Source organism: Dipteris shenzhenensis, chromosome 14 (assembly GCF_047967505.1).
Source record: "Dipteris shenzhenensis isolate YYH24624 ecotype China chromosome 14, Dip_SZ_1.0, whole genome shotgun sequence".
Lineage (NCBI taxonomy): Eukaryota > Viridiplantae > Streptophyta > Polypodiopsida > Gleicheniales > Dipteridaceae > Dipteris > Dipteris shenzhenensis.
The window spans coordinates 12,946,148-12,966,650 of record NC_141609.1 but is presented as its reverse complement, the minus strand read 5'-3'; the positions used below and the strand labels follow the sequence as shown (position 1 = coordinate 12,966,650).

The following is a 20,503-nucleotide window of genomic DNA, read 5'->3' as shown; positions in this document are numbered from 1 at the left end:
TTTCTAAATGTGTGCTCATTGTGTTGAATGCAATATCAAAACCCCCTATTGAATATAATCGCAAAACTCCCTTTCTAAACCGCCTTATACATGCCATGTTCTCTCGTTTCAATCCTCTCAAAAATCCCAAAACATTTGCATTTTTTGTTTCCCCTAATTGTGGATTGATGAGTCACCTTACTATACTAGGCAACTTTAGTAAGCATGCATGTAGGAATACCTTGACATCTTCTTTGCTTTTCAAGTTTAGCTTTGTAGTTCCCAAGATGATTGTCTCAAATCGAGAGAATAAATTTACTGGTAATTTTTAGCAAACACTTTTTTAGATTCAAGCTGAAAGCTAGAGTCTTCTTCGTCTTCTCATTCAAAGACAGAGAGCCACAATGAAGCGGCTAAGAAAGTGGAAGTATTGGCCCATGGTTCAACTAACTTACAACAACATTATCCATTCATCCATTGGTAAGACACCATTTGACATCGATTTTTGTAGATCATTGCCTTAAATTGTTATGCATACAAAGGCTTTATATATATACATACATGCATACATTGTATGTATGTATGTATGTGACATACATACATACATACATAGATATACATATATATATTCATATGATTATGTAAGGAAAAATATTATCTAGTCTAGATAATAAGCAACAAAAAGGTCAAGTATCAAGAAGGTGATTGGGTATTGTTGAGATTCCATAGAGCGAGGCTTAGGTAATTGTATCATTTATGTTGATCTTGCTTTGCTTTGCTCTACTTTAGCGTTTTAAGATAGAGCATAGGATCAATGATGTATTTTAACATTTGCATCTACCTCCACATAGGCCATGATGTTTTCCACGTAAACTTATCATTTACCCTGTTACATAATATAAGATACAACTCCAACATCCTTGATGAACTCAAAAGGAGACATTATGACGTAGATATGCATATGATTAACAAATTCCCTTTAGTTCGAGCCTCATTGAAATTTCGCTCAACTCCCAAGCAGTGCTCTCTAAAGTGGCATCTGCAAAATTCATTACCTTCCATATCGTGTCCCGTGTGAGATTCAGATTTTTTGGCACAACGAAGCCTTGACGTGCTCCTTTCAAACCCATGTGTGTCCACCAATTTTGCGAGGCAAGCTTATGGCCTAGTGTTTGTCTGGATACCTGCCTGTAGTTTGTTGGTGAAGAATGCTTCCAATCTGCACAAGTTGCCCAAAGAGACGACTTTTGTAACTATATATTAAAGAGTTTTTGTAAGTCCGTTTTGCATCAAGTATTAGCCATCGTACTGATTTAGTTTTGTTTTTTCTTCTTTCAATTGGGGGAAGCACGTGTGCTACTGGTTCTCTTTACATAAGAACCTACTTACTAAAATAAACAATAAGATAGACGTATAAACCAGTACCTGTTAGCACACTTATAATAGATAGTGTCTGGTGAATTATACGTCCGGGCATTTGCAAACATTCGTCTCATGTCAGCACCAAACATTTCCAGCGTTAGATAGTAAGCTTCACTGTCCAGCCTTTTGGAAATAGTTTTCAGATCTGCATGGCAACAAAGAGAGACTTCAGAAAGCATCTCACCTTCCAAGTGCATTCCTTAGAGATAACAAACATGAAAGTTCACGAGCAATTCATGAGATCCTATTCAAATTCAAAAGGAGGAGGTCTATGCATTACGGCATAGACACCTTATCATGCAAAGACACAGCATCCTTGATCATCACAGCTGTAATGTATACTAAGGGATGTCATGCATCCATAAAAATGTTCCATTTGTTCAACCTGCACTGTAATTATGCCTTGATTTCTTTTGCCCATGAAATAAAATCCTTTTGGAACAGAAAAACACCACTCACCAATAGGATCTTTTATAATCTCATAATAGTCAGGTACCTCGCGCTGATCTACCGGCTCCTTGAATGGCCATGCATCCACATGCTCAATGACAGCCTGTATGGCAGCACTGATTGAATTACGATTTCTAAAATGAACTCATAACAATTATTGTTCCTCCAAGTAAATTGAAATGATATCATACCTTCAGCAAAATGCGCAAGAAAGCATGCAAAGACTGGCGAGTTGGAGGGCCATCTGCACTTGAATTTGGAAGACGGATTTTAGGATTGCCCCATTGCTCTGGTGCCCAGCCAGCCTCCTCTGTTCAAAAACATTTCCAAATTGTCAACTACATTATACATTTACCCACAGCAACATGAGAGCAATAATTAGAATGTGGGTTCAACAAGCATAATGAACGACTAGCCAGCCTCCTATTTCCAGCACAATCCTTACATCAACCAGATCAGAAGTTGCATGGCCCCCTGAGCAAAGGGTAGATTGTGGGCTTAACAACCAAAAGCTCTGGACGATCAAATAGCAAGAAAAGCTCTTCTGATAGAATAAACCATTTCAAATTAAAGAAGAGGCTTACTCACGCCAGGTATATCCTCAATTCGAAGAGGTCTTCGTGGGACGCCGGCCTCCTTCTGCACCACAGTTTGATATCACATAATTTCTTTCATTTTTGGAAGATCGATTCCTGCTTATTAGCTCCAATATATTATGTTGAATGAAAGACTGTATTGTCCTTGATGAAAAGTGAAAAGTGGACCAAACGTTTTGACCAGAAAGCTTTAAGCCATACAAACCTAGTATTGAGTGGCAGGATCTAGCAGACCTTTTGTTCAATACCAGTGCTTGCAAAGGTCGAAACTACATGGAAATCACAACACATGCACAGCATAGTTATCGGATGTCTCCCCTCAAGGACAGTAGGGACGAGACCATGAAAGAAGGGGAAAAAGAGTGAAAATGATCTGAATATCAGTGATGCTCAATATGCCAGTATGACTCTAAAAAGAGTCAAAAGGCAAAGCTATATGACTACATGGCAGTAATGGAATTTGTGTCTGAAAGTAGAGGGGATCCTATGGTGGTAAGTAAACATATCAGGACGAGGTGGAAATTGGAATGGTGCCATGCCATTCCAAAGTTTGAGGATCCAAAGGAGTGGAGAGGGTCACAACCCCTTTTCTTGGGGGGCCCAAGGACCGCATAAACGACAGGTATGCCAGGTCCCGTTCACCATGTTGAGCCTCTCTCTCTCTCTCTCTCTCTCTCTCTCTCTCTCTCTCTCTCTCTCTCGCTCTCTCGCTCGCTCTCTCTTAGGAGGTTGAGTCGGAGGAGCATTTTATTTTCAGGTGCCCAGTGTACTACAAGATCCGAGGTCGCTACCACTGTCTCTTTAGAGACGGCTCCAGGCTCCTTTCCAAATTCCTCGCCTACCCAGATCAGAGATGCCTCGCAGCCTTCATTCACGAGGGGTCCGACACAGAGAGTACTTACTCAAGCGACGGGGCTTGGCCACACCATCAGACACCTCTCAGAGCAGGATCATAGAGTTCTTCCCATCGCGTGACATTGATCGTGCAGTCTCTAGCCGCAGATGTGACAGAGACCCCGACCGGACAATCGCAGCACGACACATGAGACGTCGAGGGGACACACAGATCACTCTGGGGGACCTCCCGTCATTGTTTAGACCCGGGATACGTCCCACGGGAGTCCCGGTGGCTCTGGTCTTGTGTCAAGCCTCCTCCAGGAGACCGAGACGCACGGGACCCCTTGACGGATGCCAGCATCCGGCTATGCACCAGCCAGGGCGACATGACATACGGACGATTCCATTCCACTCCAGTATTTTTTATTTTCATTGTCATACCCAAATGTATTTGATTATGTATGATCAAACTCAGGATTCAGCACGGGTGATGATGCTTGTTTTAGTAGCTCCACCCTTACTGTGATTTGTATCAGGTTTTTTTTGAGTCTCATAGACCCATCGGTCTTCTGAAGACTCTAATAAAAAAATTTCTTTCTTTCTCTCTCTCTCTCTCAGCTTGCACTTGGATCAACATTGGATGTACTTTTTTGCCTCATAGGCCCATAGGTCTTTCGCAGACGGTACTCTCTCTCTCTCTCTCTCTCTCTCTCTCTCTCACCCATCCAAATAGTGAAAAGAAAACGAACCTTTGGTATCTCAATGCCTTGGTACACGATGTGGCAGTTTGAAAGTTCTCTGATCTTCTCGTCTATTGCCTGTAAGGATTGAAAAACGTCATGAACTCATGGTTTCCTTCAATTGTTGTTGTGCACATACATATATAAGTACACCTACTTAGCTTTTGGAAATGTGCACAAACATAAACAATTATCTATCCATGTAATTTTAGCTTAAAGATTGTTACTGATGAATTCACATACAAAAAGAGATGAGAAATCGAATTCATGTACATTTCATTGTATCAGATATACAAACGATAGACAGGGTTTCAAGTACTTATCATAGCTATAGTTGCAAACATACGTGTTTTGCACATCCAGCAAACATAACGTTTGCTAAATAAACACATGGCTGTTGCCAAACAGACCTCTGGGACACTTTTAAACATGCAACCATTTGCAGATATGTCTGCATTGCTCAATACAAAGTAGCACCACCTATCAACATCATCCCATGCCCAAGCAAGGCTCCATTGCAAGGTTGACATTGCATGTTTCTTCACAATGCACACTTGCCCATGTTCATCAAAGCTGCAGCCTGCTCATTAGCGTACAATGTCCATGCTGCACCCTTACCGTGCACATAACAGCCTCAAGGCTTCACGTATTGGAAAGGAGGTAAGAGAGTAATGCAGATTAAAGATATCCAAGGGCACGTCAAGGAGAAGTTTTAGATGAAAGATCTTGGATTGTTGGATTATGTTCTTGGATTGAGGTGCATCAGGATGAAGTGGCATCTTTATCTCGTAGAAGAAATATACCTGAAAATTTCAAGAGGCTTATCAGATGGAAGAATGCATACCAGCAGCAACTCAAATGGAGGTACATAAAAAGCTATCCAAGAAGACTTATCTCCACCGGTGAACATCACAGAGCATGGGAGGTAGATTGGTAGCCTCATCTCTCTCCCCAATACAAGACCCGACATAAGCTTTTCAATTGGGATGCTGAGTTAGTTTTCGACAGAGCCAAGGAATAATCATTGGATTGCTGCCATACGAATTATTCGTTACAATAGAGGCATGAGTAGAACATCAGCTATAGCTTAGGAGACCTTCTAATGGTTTCTATGACTCAGATTGATAGGCTTTAGCCCTCATATGGCCTTGGCTAGTTTGTGTGCTAGTGTGCGTAATTGTGCACTATTATTAGTTCATTTGCATAAAGTCAATCCCATAACTTAAGTGGGTTGACTCGGCTAGGGCTTGAGGGTTTGCCCTGTGGTGTTCCATCACTTTCACTTGCTTTCTCTTGCATTTGAGTGTTGGTGTAATAACACAGCTCACTTTTCAGCTCTCCACTACTTCCTTGCAACCCTTCAATGGTAACAGATCTGGTTGAGGAACTAAGGGTTTAGGGGGAGCATAGGAGTGGGAGAGGAAGAAGATGTAAGAGCATGGGGGGAAAGAAGGGAGAGAAGAAGGGAGGAGGGAGGAGGAGAGGGAGCCCTATCCATTTCTATCCATTTTGGAAGCCTTCCATTGTGGGACAGAGTGAGCAACTGCTTCAGACAAACTGTCCAAGAGCAGCCGCACCACCTGCAGCAGCTTGCCTGCAAACTTGTGACCTATTTTAGAGCAGTTTGGAGCTCCTTGGAGCTGTTTTCTGCCTGTGCAACTTGATCTGGAGCTTCCTAGAGCTGTTTCCTGCTCGTGCGACTGATTTAAAGCTGCTATTTTCTATGCAGCATCATTTGTAGCTTTCCGAAGCTTCTCACAGCTGTTGCCCTAATGTGTGACCTCTTTTGAAGCTGTTTACAGCTGTTCTGAGCTGTTTTTTGCTGCACAGTAACTGCTGCATACAATTCTGAGCTCAGCTGTTACACTTTTTGAAGCTCTGAAAGCTTGCAAAACAGTTTTCCATACACATTTGAGCCAACTTTTGTTGGCATGCATTTTTTAACTGCATCTATGAATTTCGCAGCTATTTGGCTCCTTTAAAGGCAATTTTGTGCAATTTTCTGGAGCAACTATCTGCAGAAACACATTTGAAATTGTTTTAATACTAGTTTCTTACTTTGTAAGCCTCTGCCTCAGTCTTTTAGGTTCAGTTTGAACAGTCAAACTGGCCGGAGCAGTTACAGGAACATTTGTATGCAGTTTGAAGCTCTTACAAATGACCTATGGTGGACTTCGCATTTGCTGCATTTGCTTTGCAAGCTTTTCTGTTAAGAATTTGGGCCTGCCTTGCCCTTTCTCTGGCACATTTGTCTTCGTGCCTTGGGTTCAATTTGTAAGTCATTCAAGTTACACATTTTGAGCAGGCCATTGACCTTGTGTAGTCAAAATCACACAGTTGCACTTGGTGTAGTGTCGTCATTTGATTCAATCAGTTTTCATTGGGTTATTTGCACTTGTGTCTTATCTACAATGGCAAACAATGACCCTTTTGGCATGCTTGCTCTTGAAGACAAGCTTGATGGCACAATCTACCCCATGTATGATGTGTCATGTGTTGGTGGCTAAGAACTTGTGGAACATTATTGCATGTTGACCTCCGTCATAGGCACTTGAAGCCACTACACCTGCCACGATAGGTGCTGGTAATATTGCCGACTCAAGAAGAGCGGGACTGACATCTTCTCATTTCTCTACTCCGCCCACAGGGCAATGAGGAATGGGAGAGAGCTCCGCAGCCCGTCAAAGCTTCATTTCCAAGGAAGCTTAATTTTCTTCGGTATGATGGTAAGTGTTGATTCCTTGGCTCAACCAGTTCGAGAGCTATTTCTTAGTTGTGCCTATGGAAGATGAGAGGTGTTATTCTCTCATCGATGCACCTCACAGGCGAGGCGGTCACATGGTGGCACAAGTAGCACAAGGACCACTATGATGCACATGAGAAGACACCTCATTATGGGTGGACAGAGTTCGTGAAGGACATTTGGACACGGTTCCTAGCACTTCAGTATCTCGACAAATTACACTCAGTTCTTTTTAGCACATGGTATTTTGACATTGGTGCTTCTAAGCACATGAATTCTTGCAAGAAGTTACTTCTTTTTTGTGTGATGCATTGAAGGGGAGCATTGTGACATGATCCAATAATGCATCGTGATTCGTATACCATGAAGGACAGTGGCCAAGTTGAAATCATTCTCTACAGCATTGGGTGATCGTGTTTTGTATGTTCCAAGGATCGAGAAGAATCTATTTTCCTATAGCTACATCAGGATATAGAGGTCTGACAGTTTACCCTTGTGCCATAATACCATTGTTATCACTAGGACATTGACATGGGGTCTATATAGACTTGATGCGCCTACACAGACACTAGAGCAGTTGCAATAGAGAATCCGTGGTTGGAGATACTCATTTGTGACATAAGCGCTTTGAACATTTGAATTATGACAGCCTAGGTAAGATTGCATTCACAAAATATGGTTGTTGATCTCCCAAATATGCATGTGTTGACCAAAACATGATTGTGAGGGATGCCTACTTGGGAAAATGGACCCGTCTTCTTTCCCAAAAGACAAGAATGTTGGTGCATCCTTTAAGTCGCATTTGGTACACAATGATGTGTATGGGACATCTATTGGGGTCTACTCCACCTTGATGGATGATTTCACTAGGCATACTTGGGTTTACCCATTGAAATCCAAGTCAAATGTCTGCCTTCTTTAAGCGATCTGTTGCCATGGTTGAGAATGAGAGTGGACACATGCTTCTCACACTCCGGACTGACAAAGGGACTTGGGAGGAGTGAGTACATGTCCTATGAGTTTGTAGATTTTTTAGCATCTCGCAGCATCATACACCAGTGTATATTGCCATATACATCACGGTAGAATGATGTTGCACATCAAAACAATAGAACTTTTCACAGAGATGACACACTGTATAATGAAAGAGAAATCTTTCCCAAATAAATTCTTGTTGGATGTTGTCTCGTGTGTGCCAATTATGTCTTAAACAAGTCAACAAGTAGGGCATTAAAGACTCACGCCTTATGAGACATGGACAGGTCATTGGCCAATTATCTCACACATAAGGGAGAGGGTTGGCCCTCCATTTACAGTCGCGACGGCAAACCTGAGGGCTAGTCGGAGTAGCTAGGTGCCTTTTCCTTGATGGTAGCTTCATTTCTTGTTGTTGTGCTTGGCCTTGGGCAAGCAGTACTGCTTAGGGGCAGGTGTGGGGCAGGAGAGCCCCTTGTATATAGCAGAAGAGAACCTAGAACAGGCCCAAGAGGGGTTGTTCCAAGGAGGGTGACAAAAACGGCCACACAAATTGCGAGTTTTTGGAGCAGGCATTGATGGTGATGCACAGGTTTGGCTAATTTTTTTAATAGAACAAGCAAAAGAACAAAGGGTTTTTCTTTTAATGAGTAAATGAGAAAAATAAAAAAGAAGAAAAAGAACTTAGTAAGCAATAGGAGAGTCTAGTAATGTCCACGGGAGACCAACAGGTCTATGGGACAGCAAAAAAAACAGTTAGTACATCCGCTAAGGGAGGGCATATGGCAGCTCGCAAGTAGTTCCCAAAAAAAGAAGAAGAAAGAAAACAAAGCAGGGCCAAGTTTTTGGATTACAGACATTATAGTCTGAAAATCGAAAACATAATCAGCCATACATCAGTTTAAGATTGAGAGTCTTTTGACTAGGATTTAAACTCCTTGATAAGTGCTACGCCCTCACGGTATACTTCCCATTTTCAATCCTTCCTAGCAGCCTTGACCTTGGCTTATTTAGTTGCGTTATTTTTCAATTAAACTCGTGTGAGTTCCTCGGCTATCCATTTCAACTTGTATTATCGTCGGAGAGTGTAATGATAGCATGTCCTCTAGAATGCAAGATACTAGTTTCTCTGGCATCTTCATCGTCGTCCACCGTCCATTCAATGCTAGGCATGGCTGCTTTGGCATATGCTAAATCTCACTAAAAGAGTCCTCTTTGTACTAGCCTTCAAGGAACCCCCATACTCTAATCTTCAATGCATTGTCGCCTCTAGCTTCATGCTCCTTAATCTGTTCTTGAATTTCAATTCTACTTGTATCAACCTCCACAATCAGTTCTTTCTTAATTGTTTGTTTACATTGTCTTTAACTATAGAGACTAGTTGAGGGGTAGGGGAAGAAGCCCTGCAAGGTCTTCATTACTTCATCTATTACTGCCTGCTTGCCAGGTCCTTCAAGAACCTGAAGTCTAGCTATCACAATTGCCAACTGCAACTTCAACGCATGCACTTCCTACTGTAATATCTTGAGGTCCAATGAGGGGTCGATTAAGCACGCCCCGGTTGATATGCCTTTGCATATTGAGAAGGTATCAAAGCTGCAACTGTGAATAGAGGTTGGAGAAAGAAAGAAAGATGTATTACCGTCTTCAGGAGAACTGCTTGAGAGGATGGGGAGGGGGATTTCGGAGAGAAACAAAGCTGTTTCATATTGGCCAAATCTAAGATTACCCTCTGACAGAAGCTAAACCCCCCGGTTGGGGCCTGGGGTTTCAGCCCAACTTGGGATCTAGGAAAAGAAAGGCTGTTGCTACCGTCTGTGAAACCAAGCTAGAGCTGAAGACTTGAAGAAGAAGCTGCTGTTTACAGTCACCTAGAACGAGGAGCTGAGAGGGAGCTGCTGGATGGAACGACAAGTTGAGCGGGAGCGGCAAACTGTGAGATATTAACGCCTCTGGAAGGCCTCACAGTCTATGTGACAAAATACAATCCAAAAAGAGTAGCCACTACATCAGAGTAATTAGAGGGTCGCAGGAGTGCACAATGCATCTCCTAGGAGTGCATATGGCATCTAACAAAATTACTATAGCCTAGCTATGATCAACTGTAAAGATAATCCACCTGCATTTACATCAGTTTAAGACAAGAGCCTTTGGGTCTAGTTTTGAAGTCTCTAATTAACGTTTTCCATCTCTTTAATAGCCCTCTTTCCTTCCTTCTGAGGATCCTTCATTTTAGCCACTTGTTGGGCTAGTGTGTGTGCTAGTCTCAGTACCTTGTTGCAGTGTTCTAGAATCTCTTTCAAAGTAGCTTCCTAGCTTTTTGGCTTGCTGCTTGAGCAGTTTTTAGAGAGAGAGAGAGAGAGAGAGAGAGAGAGGTTTATTATGTCTGCAAAAGGCCAAAAAAGCCTACTTGGTTAACGTGAAAGTACACCCCCTGTGGGAGGAATGGGAGGTAACTATTGTATCCCCGAATACAAAGATTTACATACTAGTGATCCTAGGAGCCACAAGAAAGACTCCATGAGTCCGGGAGTAGTTCTTATCATGTCCTAACATGTATCATGAATCAAGTTTTTATCATGAGTAGTCTCAGCTATTGTCTCCTCAACATTCCTATTCCCTGTTTTTCTTCCTGTTCCCAATGCCCATTGAATTGGCGTTCCTGTTCGCATTCCCCTTTTCTATAGGTGTTCCCATTCCCTTGTGACTAGGTCATGAACACTCCAATCAAAGTTACATAAATGCATGATTGAACATTCCATCAAGAAAGAAGAAATCGAGCACCTGTCTCTGGCGGCGTATCATGGCAGGAAGGTCCGTATATGGTAGCTTGGCATCAACCTTACATTCCATCAATGTTCCACCATCATAATCCTTGATATAACTACATTAAGTTCAAGAATGAGGTGTTATTTATGAAGACTGGCACCAAGAAACAATTGTGCATACATTTGGGACAAAACAATTTACACAAATCTTTACATTCCATCAATGTCCCACCATCGTAATCCTTTTTTATAGCTACAACAAGTTCAAGAATGAAGATGTTAAATATGAAGAAGGGTGCCAAGAAATAATTGTGTCCAAGTATTTGGGAGAAAAAAGATATTCATATGGGAAATGATGATAGAGTAGCAAAAATACAATAAGATCAAATTTGTAGTTTTAAACAAGTATATCAACTTCATGTGTAATTTACAATCTACTTGTACAATTAGCTCATCTAATCATAACGATAGGTGTGGATAGCGAGGAATTCTCCACCACCAAGGCCCACAAGAAGGGCCATGGGGTAGCTATTGATTGTCCAATTGCTCTAGGAGCCCTGGAGGGCTATGTAGAGGGGCTCAATTTATGACTTGGTGGGCTTGATCAGGCCAGAAAAAGAACATGAATGATAAAGGCATCTACAAACAACAAGACATGGCACTAGCACGAAGAAGGCCAACAAAGAACAAGCCAAGAAATGGTGAAGCAAGGAGAAGTTCCAAGTTAATGTAGCACAACATGGAGAGCATCATCCAAAGAATGGAGCTTACATAGAAACTCAGGCGGTCAACCAATGGACCGCTTAATATAGAGGGTCCACACTTGAGGTGGCGAATAAATAAGGTGGGAGGAAAGAATTCTCCATGCGATGCTTGGTGGTATAAGTGCCTCACAAGCAAAGCCAACTCTCAAAACAAAACAAAAATGGACCACTTGAAACCTAGTAAGCCAGTTAATAAGCAAGGCCCATCCTATAAATTAGGTCTTCAACCCCCCCTCCCCCTTAGCTCTTCCTCGTTCACTTGTGCACTCCTCCTCCTGCATTTAGGAGGAGCATTTTGGTGAAGAAGCGGCAACCCAGCACACAAAGCGATTCACCTACAGTGTAGAGCCTTGATCCTGCAGTTCTTGGAGGTTTTCTTGCTGGCTCTAATCAGATTATGCACTTTCAGATTTGCATTTTCAGCTTTGTGTTACAGTAGTGATATATACTTTCCATTGGGAGGACAGGATGGCTACCACATGTTGGGTGCGGGAAGCAATGGAAACGGAGTGGAATACAAGGGAGAAAATAACAAGCTGAAGCAAACGTGAGTACTTGCAAATGGATAATGAGAAAGTACAAAGGGGAGGCCTATATGGCACCGAAGTCAACCATATGGCTGACCAATGAAGTCAACCTAAAGGTTGACTAAGTCCTAAGACTAACCTACAAGGCCATACCAAGGCTAAGTGGTAACAAACCCCCCTCCATGGCATGGCTGAAGTATCCGGGATACATCTCAAGTATACCTAGAAACTATATCATGGTTGCACATATTCGTTCAAGATGGATATAGCAACCCATGACAGTACAGGGAGATCAACATCATGTAACAAATGGTGCCAAGTGTAAGACATGTCGAAAAACCTCAAACTTGGGCCATGGTAGAGCCTTTGTGCAGAGATCTACTAAGTTGTCCTTCGTGGGAACATAGGACAACTGTATGTATCCAATTGACAGTCGCTCTCGAACATAATGATAATGGACCTCAATGCGCTTTGTGAGCGCATGAATCACTAAGCACTCTGGCTGTCAATGTAGATGGTAGTAGAAGCTCGCTAACTGATGTCAAGATCTGCAAGTAGCTTACGAAGCCAGACACACTCTACTGTAGCTGTGAATGCTGACTCAGGAGATGTAGACGAGTCAGCACACTCATGCTCCTTTAGGTCTCCACTTGGTCCGGAGACACAGTATCAGTGCCCTATATTCTGTTCACAATTGGAAGTAGCAATCGTAGGCTGCTTCTTGCTGAACCATGAAAGGCATGAAGATCCAAGCATGAAACAGTCACCACTGTGAGACACTCTTGTGTCATAACAACCTGTCCAATCACTGTCTGTGAAAGCATGCAAGACCAGTGGAGACTCATCACCATAGAACAGTCCCAAATTTTGTGTGGCCTGCAAGTAATGGAAGACCCGCTTCACTGCTTGCCAATGATGTGTACCATGTACCTGCTCAACTGGGAGACGGCATCGTGAAGATCAGGCCGGGTATGACATAAATAATAAAGCAGCCCATAGCCTGCTGATAAAGAGTGGCATCAAAGGGTGCACTCCCATCCCTCGGAGGAAAAACGAAAGCCAAGCTCCAATGGTGTAGAAACTGGCTTGCAATCTTCAAACTGGAAGCGGTCTAAGAGCCATCCAATGTACTTGGACTGACTCATCATTATACCCCCTCAACATATGCAAATTGGATGCCCTAGTAATAGCGCAACTGGCCCATGTCTGTCATTGCAAATGATTTTCTGCAAATCAGCTTTGAAATCTGCAATTTTGTCCATATCTGGCCCAGCGACAAGCATGTCATCCACATAAAGAATGAGAATTAAAAATTCTACAGAACTCTTTCGGACATAAAGAGTTGCTTCCGAACGGCTGTTTTGAAAGCCACGGACTGTCAAATATGCATCTATCTTGGCATACCATGGCCGGGGTGCCTGCTTCAATCCATAAAGGGCCTTTTTGAGCCCGCAAACCTGATTTTCAAAACCTTTTTTTCAAAGCTAGGAGGCTGAGTGACATAGACCTCTTCCTATAGGCGGTCTTAATGTCCAACTGATGCATTTCCCAATGTCTGTGGGATGCAAGAGCAATGATGCACCGTATGTTCATGATGCGTGAGGTGGGAGCAAAGGTCTCTTCGAAATCAATGTCATGTTGCTGTGCATAACCCTTTGCAACAGGACGAGCTTTGAAGTGGTAATGCTGCCTATAGCATGCTTGCCTGCAGGCAAGTCACACAACTCCCAAGTGCCATTTTCATGAATGGACTCAAGTTCAGCATTCATAGCATCCATCCATTCTCTGTTGTCAAAAGCATCCTTATGACATAGTGGCTCTTCATTACAAGCAATGGCAATCAAAGCTACAACCAAAAAATTGCCTTGCATTTGTTTGTGAAAACCTCTAGTGCGAGCAGCCAAAGGCTCAGCCTGGTCGATGTCCCTGAGGGTATCCAAAAGCCAACGAGGGGCTGATTTTTCTTGTCTCATGAGAGCCCTCTCCTCTTGAACCGCTTGCTCGATAGCAAGGCCATCTAGCGGTGGAAAATCAGGCTGAGCAGGAGCAACGGGAGGAGGATTGGAGCTGGTAGAAGCATGTGGCATGGTGCTCTGCACTATGGCATCTGTATCTATGAAAGGCAGAATAGAATCATACACATCAGAGGCTTCCAGTAAAGGCTGTGTTTCACAGGCTTCCAATGAAGGCTGCGTTTTACAGTCCATCCAAGGTAAAGGGTCATGCTCAGCAAAAACCACATCCCTATTGACAATCATCTTGCCTGTGTTAGGCTAAAACAACTTGTAACCTTTGCTTTGAGTGCTGTAGCCAATGAAGATGCATTTAACAGCCTTATCATCAAGCTTATGCCTCAACTAAGAGGATACATACACATACACAAGAGACTCAAACACCCACATGTGAAAAATGACGGGCTTACGACATGTCCATGCTTCATAGGGAGTCATGGTCTTCAATGCCGGAGTGGGTGCTTGGTTGAGCACATAGCTGGCATACATAATTGCATCCAACTAGAATTTATTGGGCAAAGACTTCCCCTTAAGCATGCACCTGCCCATTTCCGTTCCTGTTCTTTTCTTGCGCTCGGCAAGTCCATTTTGTTGCGGAGTGTAGGCCACTGTGCACTAATGAATCATACCCAGGGCTGCTAACAAATCAGAAATTCCCAGGACAAGTACTCACCCCCTTGTCCCTGCTTCTTCTCGAAAGCAATACGGTTCCGGCAGTCAGAGATGTCATGACTTGGTTTCCTGCAATAATTGCAGTGTTTCTTCTTCTTCCCATCAGCAGGAGAGGAAGAGGATGAGGTACTAGATGTAGGTTTGGGCTTGCTGTAATTTTCCCCCCCTTTTCCTTTGCCCCTATGATCAGTGGCAAAGGCTTGATCTGCATGAGTAGAAGCAGCCATGTTTTGACGACTCTACTCCTCCTATAGAAGTAGGGAAACAAGCTGATCATAAGAATAGTGGTTGGGGTTACCCATGGCCACTAGTCTAGGTGTTTTAGCAAATCCCTGATATGACTTAGGGAGTCCATCGAGTGTGGTGGACACAACCTATGAGTCTGGTACAATCTCATCAACATTGATGAGCTGCTCTTTGAAGTCCTTGACCTGTGTCAAATAGGCATCCATGCTGCCCCCTTCATTCATCTTAACATTGACAAGCTGCTTGCGCAAATAATCAGCTCTTAGACTGGCCAAAGTATCCAATGCAGCCTTGGTTGTTTTGCAAGACCGAATGTGAGGTATAACAACTCTCGTGCAATTCATGGCAATCACTGCATGTGCTTGTGCATCTCGCTGATCCCAACGAATCTGTTCTTGTATTGGAGGGTCGACGGAAGGCACAGAGGGAGTAGTGGTGTTGGCTAGGGCAAGCAATGGAAGCTCAAAAATGGAGGTGAGAAGGAGAAAAACGAGATGCTGTAATAGATTGCCGCAAAAACTGAGAGTGGAGGCTCAAGAGAGAAAGAAAGAAAGAAAGAAAGAAAGTTTATTAAAGTCTTCGGAAGACCGATGGGTCTATGAGACTGTAAAAATCCTGATAAAACAAGCTGTGGTAGTGGAGCTACTAAACGAGCATCCATACCAATGCAAAATTCAAAAATGCAGAATGGCAGTACTAAGTCCTAAGTACAACATAGTCATGTCTATGGTTGACTCTATATCAATCTCAGCATCATCATCATCATCATTGGCAGCAGCAAGATATCACGATGGATGAGGCAATGGAGGCATGAAGTCGGCAATAGAGTGTTGTCGGCCACTCAGAGGTGCGGTCCTGGCACGTCTCCTGGTCGTAGCCCTGCGTCTGACCAGGGCTACTATGACCCCCGTCAGTCGGGCTCCGACTCTAAAGAAGAAGGAGATGTCCCTAAGTGTGATCTGTGTGTCGATTCTTTGTCTGAGTTGTCGGATCACAGGCTCTGGGTCACGGTCATGTCGAGGCCTCGTCTCGTGGGGGTCCATCTGATCTAGCTAAAAGAACTCCGTGATAGAGCTCCGAGACGGATCAGCCGAGGAAGAAGTCTGCTTCCGTCTCTGTGCTCGAAGTATCCTCTCACGGTGTCTAAGTGGCTCATAAATGAAACCTGCCAAACACTACTGGTTTGGTAGGAGAGGAAACAGGCCAAAATCCCATAACTATCCTTGAAGAGGCAGTGGAAACGCCCTTGGATCTCATAGTACACAAGACACCTGAAGATGAAATGCTCCTCTGTCTCAACCTCCTGCATGTCACACAGTGTGCATATGCGCCTCTCCCTGGGTAGTCGCTCTGCTCTGCCGCTCTCGATGTGAAGTCTGTGTGAAGAGACCCGGAACTGCCCAAGAGAGATCCTCAACGAGTGGGGTAGGTGAATCAGCGTGTATCCTGGTGGGTCAATGAAACCCTCCGCTGTGATATGTAAGAAGTGATCTCTGTAGAAGCTAAGCTTCACTGGGAGTTCACTCGGTCCCAACCAGGTCCGAAATGTATGTAGTTGTAGTAGATCCTCACGGATAACTTGGTTGACCTCGTGTGATAAGAGGGGAGAAAACGGAGCATCCATGCTGTAGTGGAAGGAAGGTAGTCTATCCATATGGAGCCCCAATCGCTCAAACCATCTCTCTATACATGCATACCAGCACCTCTGGTCTCTTGCTGCTGCACGTGCCATAGAAGAGGATAGAGCTATCCATGGTAGCCTACTACGCCCCGAGGTATAATCCCCATATTCCCTAACTCGGTTCAGATATGTGATGACCTGAAATGCAGCATCTAGCTGTAAAGGGGATGACCCAAACTCAGCCTCAACAATCTGGTGAGGAACAGATGACTTACCACAAATCATCCGTGATAACATGAGAACATGTAGCTGCTCCACACGGGCCCACTCTGTATCTGACAAGTTTGGCCCCCAACAAGGGCTGCCGTACATCCCCACTGAACGAGCCAAGGAGTCAAAAAGCAACCCCTTGGTGCGTGGATCCTGAAAGTGCGAGTGGAAGCACTACCTCTCTAGTCTGGCCAATGAAGCATACCCTCTACTCAAGTGTGCCTGCATCGCGGGTCCCATAGTGAAGCTGGGTCCGGAGAGGATAACCCCAAGATAAGTGTAAGATAAAACTATCTCAATAGATGACCCCGCAAATGTGAACTGCTCCTGACGCATGATGGCTCGAGATGTATTGAAGATCATGACCTTGGTTTTATCCAAGTTGACCTTCAAATCATAAGACTCACAAAAGGATTGTAGTGTGTCTAGGTGTCTCTGAAGCCCCTCTGCTGAGGAAGACAAGAGAGCCACATCATCTGCATAGAGTAAAATCTGGATCAGCGTGCCCGCAAGAGAGCAACCTACACCTCCCTGTGTCTGCATCACTGTCTCAAGCTCGTCAATGTAGAGGCCAAACAAGGTAGGCGACAAAGGACACCCTTGTTTGACCCCGATGGTGCTCATGATCTCGTCTGTCCACCCGGATCCCGCCCGAACTCTGCCGTATGAGGCGAGATGAGGCGGGCTCTCGGAACCGTGTCAAATGCCTTGCGAAAATCCACAAAGCAATAATAAACCCTCTGCTTCCGTGACCTCGCCTCCTCTATGATACATCTGAGCGTGAGAATGTGGTCCATGGTTCCATGATCACGCCGAAATCTGGCCTGTCTTGCCGCTCTAAGTCCTCGACACTCTGCAAGTCTGCTAACCTCGAAGTGAAGTACTAATGCATAAATCTTAGACATGACATGTCTAATCATAATGGTCCTGTAGTTCTTCGGGCTCATGGGATCCCCTGCCTTGTGGATGGGTGAGATAGTGTTAATGGCCCAAGTGTGTGGAAATCCCAAACAAACATCTTCATTAAAAAGCTTTGCTAAGATCGGGGCTAGTCGGTTAATCCCATATGCAATGAACTCAGTGCATAGCTCCTCATGATCCTTCGCTCAGCCATTATGAAGTTTCATTGCGGCATCCTTTACCCCTCCTCTTCACTGGGTGCAGGATGTGGGACGAGGCATGTGTGAGAGGTTAGGGACTGGCTGATTTAGGACGTCATAAAGTGTGTGCATAATCAAACCAGATCTGAGTGCCAGTGAGTGGCGGAGGGGACCGTCCTTCTAGAAATCTCCGCCAGAAGTCCTTAGAGTTGTTACTAAACAAAATGTTCAGTAGCTCCTCCTCATTCCAACAAATGAAGTCTAGTTTCTTCCTCCATACCAGTCTATGGTATTCACGTAGCGTATCTGGTGCACTCGGAAGACTGTTTTTTGGTTTCGAATCTGAGTTGACGGCGTAAAGCCTTACACTCATCATCGTTACCAACTATTACAGGGTACGGTTCCAGGGGGTGGTAGGCGGGTGGAGCAGGTGGAGTGGGGGAAAGCGTGAATGGCAGCCTCGTGTAGTGAGCCAGTGACAAGGGCAGCACCATTCTCTAAAAGGGGTATGAAGTCAATATAAGCGAGAAGTATGTACAGACGGCCAGAGTAAGAAGGTGAGTGATCCCGATCAAAGCATATATCGTGGTAGATGGAGTAAGCATTGAGTGGGGTGGAAGGTGCTGTGCTAAGGGAGGAGGAGATGCTAAAGAAAAGGTATGTATGATCAGCCCCTGGGGGGAGAGGTGCTACAATGAAGTCAGTAATGCGAGATGTGAAGACAGGGGATCCCATGATGTAATCAATAACACTAGAGCCCCCCCCATGTGGAAAGCATGTGAAACCACCTGAAGCAAGCCATCTGTCAAGACCATTATAGATAATGAGATCATGTATCCTACCGAGGTCTAATAGGACCTGCCCATAAGATGAGAATGGACCTCGCCTGTCAGCCGAAACCCGTAGCATACCTGCCTCCTCAAGGTCAATATCTGGCAGTAGAGTGGAATCATCTCTAAAGTCAAGAAGTGGTACCTGACGGGCCCTTGTCCTCGCGTTGAAGTCCCCCACTAGAAGGACTTCTCCGCGGCTAGACAGCAAATGGGGACGTCTCATCATCACCTCAGATATCTCTGGCAAAGTGGGAGGTCTCAGGGGGGAAGTAGCAAACTGCAACAAACAGATCCCGACTGTCCATGTGTCGAATCCGGATCCAAAGAAATTTGGAATGTGTATCTCTCTGCTCTACTGAAATGGTCCCCCGAAGTGTGGATCTGGAAAGGACTGCAACTCCACCTGAACCTCGAACTCCTCCTGTACCCCTCGTCTCATCTCTGTAGGCAGACTCCCATGTATACCCGGCCGCTGACTATTGGAAGAGGGGGCTCTGGACTCAAATGTGTCTCTGTATAAAAGACTATGTCGTGGCCTATATAGGATTCCGAGAAGTTTCCTGAATCTGACCATAAGGTACCATTATAGTTCCAAATGGTGCAGGAAAGGATCTGAGTCTCATAGACCCCGCTTCCCTATGTAGGGGAGGGAGCACATGCCCTACGGGGGCCTGTAATAAGTCGTCCCTCTCCTACCACTGCCCACTTTCCCTCCTTCCGGGCCTGATCTCGCTGTTGTAGCAAAGAGCGCCTCTCCTCAACTTGTAGAGGTGTGAGGTCCTCATTCATAGAGATCGTTGGCTGACCTCAAAGGATTGACCTGCGTCATAGAGCAAAAAGTCGTGCCTAAGTGTCATGGAACCGTATGATCAAGGGTTGCTCTCGATTGGGATCTCTCCCCACCCGCCATGCCCTCTCTATCTTGTGCTCAACAACACCCAGGGTAGTGGCCACGAACGCAGTCGCATCTACCATCGGTGTAGCCTCAATGCGTGGGATCCCGCGTACTCTGATGTTGAGAGCCTTATTGGCTCTCTGCTGCTGCTCCATGAGGGTAGTCGAAACAGTTACCCTTGCGGGTTCCCGTTTGGCCACGTCAACCCATCTGCAAGCCTCCTCAATAGTAGATTGCATGCTCGCAATCTGTGCCTCAACCACCGGGGTACTCCCCAAGATAGTGTGTATGGCTATGACCTCCTGTCGGAGCTGCATGATATCCTGTATGAGTCCCTGAATAAGACCCGCCTGCTCTTAAATGGCCCTAGCCTGCTTCTGTATGATTCGGCTCTGCTCTTGGTTGAAGCGGACTTGCTCTCGTGCGAAGCGAGTCAGCTCCATCTCACACTCACGAAAACTATGTATCTCCATGAGTAAGGTCTCACGGGCCTCTCGTGTATTAGCCCACCCATGTCCATGCTAAAACTGTGGTGACTGTGGCATGAAAGTGTGGGACTGAGTCCGAAAATTGGACGGTGACTGAGTGAGGAATGGAGATGATAGTGGAATGGATGAGGCAGTCCCAACGGGGTGTGGGAGTGTGGGCTGACTGAGAGGGAGAGGGGAGAGTGAAGCGTAATGCGGAACAATGTATGACACCTCCGAAGTAGGGGTCATAAGCTGTGCCAGAGCTGTAACAGGAGAGAAGGGGAAGGGAACAACAACCGACGCCATGGGCATGAGTATGTCACTGATCGTAGATGTAGAGGGAGCTGAGACTAGAACTAGAGCTGAGACTGAAGCGGGGGCTGAAGTCGAAGTAGAGATAGAGATAGAGGGAGCTGAGGCTAGAGCTGAAACTGAAACTGAAACTGAAACTGTAGCGGGAATTGAGGTTGAGGTAGAGATAGAGGCTGAAGAAGCTGAGGCGGATCCTGCCTTTGCCAAACTGTCTACCCTGAGTCCACTTCGATTGTAACGTGTATTCACATCCTCCAATTTAAGTGTCGTT

At 44.8% G+C, this 20,503-nt stretch overlaps 1 protein-coding gene across 2 annotated transcripts in view; it reads right to left on the bottom strand.

Annotated features, from left to right (window-relative positions):
• Nucleotides 1-690: 690 nt before the first annotated feature.
• Nucleotides 691-20,503, bottom strand: part of HAG1 (histone acetyltransferase of the GNAT family 1) — a 92,513-nt gene continuing 72,700 nt past the window's right edge. Inside the window, exons 7-13 of one of the 2 annotated variants that reach the window (XM_087385058.1) lie at nt 10,527-10,626; nt 4,034-4,102; nt 2,436-2,487; nt 2,043-2,161; nt 1,861-1,954; nt 1,405-1,546; nt 691-1,198 (exon numbers count right to left, since the gene is read on the bottom strand). In XM_087385058.1, the coding sequence (XP_087241184.1) occupies nt 1,138-1,198; nt 1,405-1,546; nt 1,861-1,954; nt 2,043-2,161; nt 2,436-2,487; nt 4,034-4,102; nt 10,527-10,626 (637 nt within the window). In that variant the 3' untranslated portion in view covers nt 691-1,137. Of the gene's footprint in view, nt 1,199-1,404; nt 1,547-1,860; nt 1,955-2,042; nt 2,162-2,435; nt 2,491-4,033; nt 4,103-10,526; nt 10,627-20,503 lie in introns of both variants that reach the window. The other variant, XM_087385057.1, reaches the window with a different exon arrangement.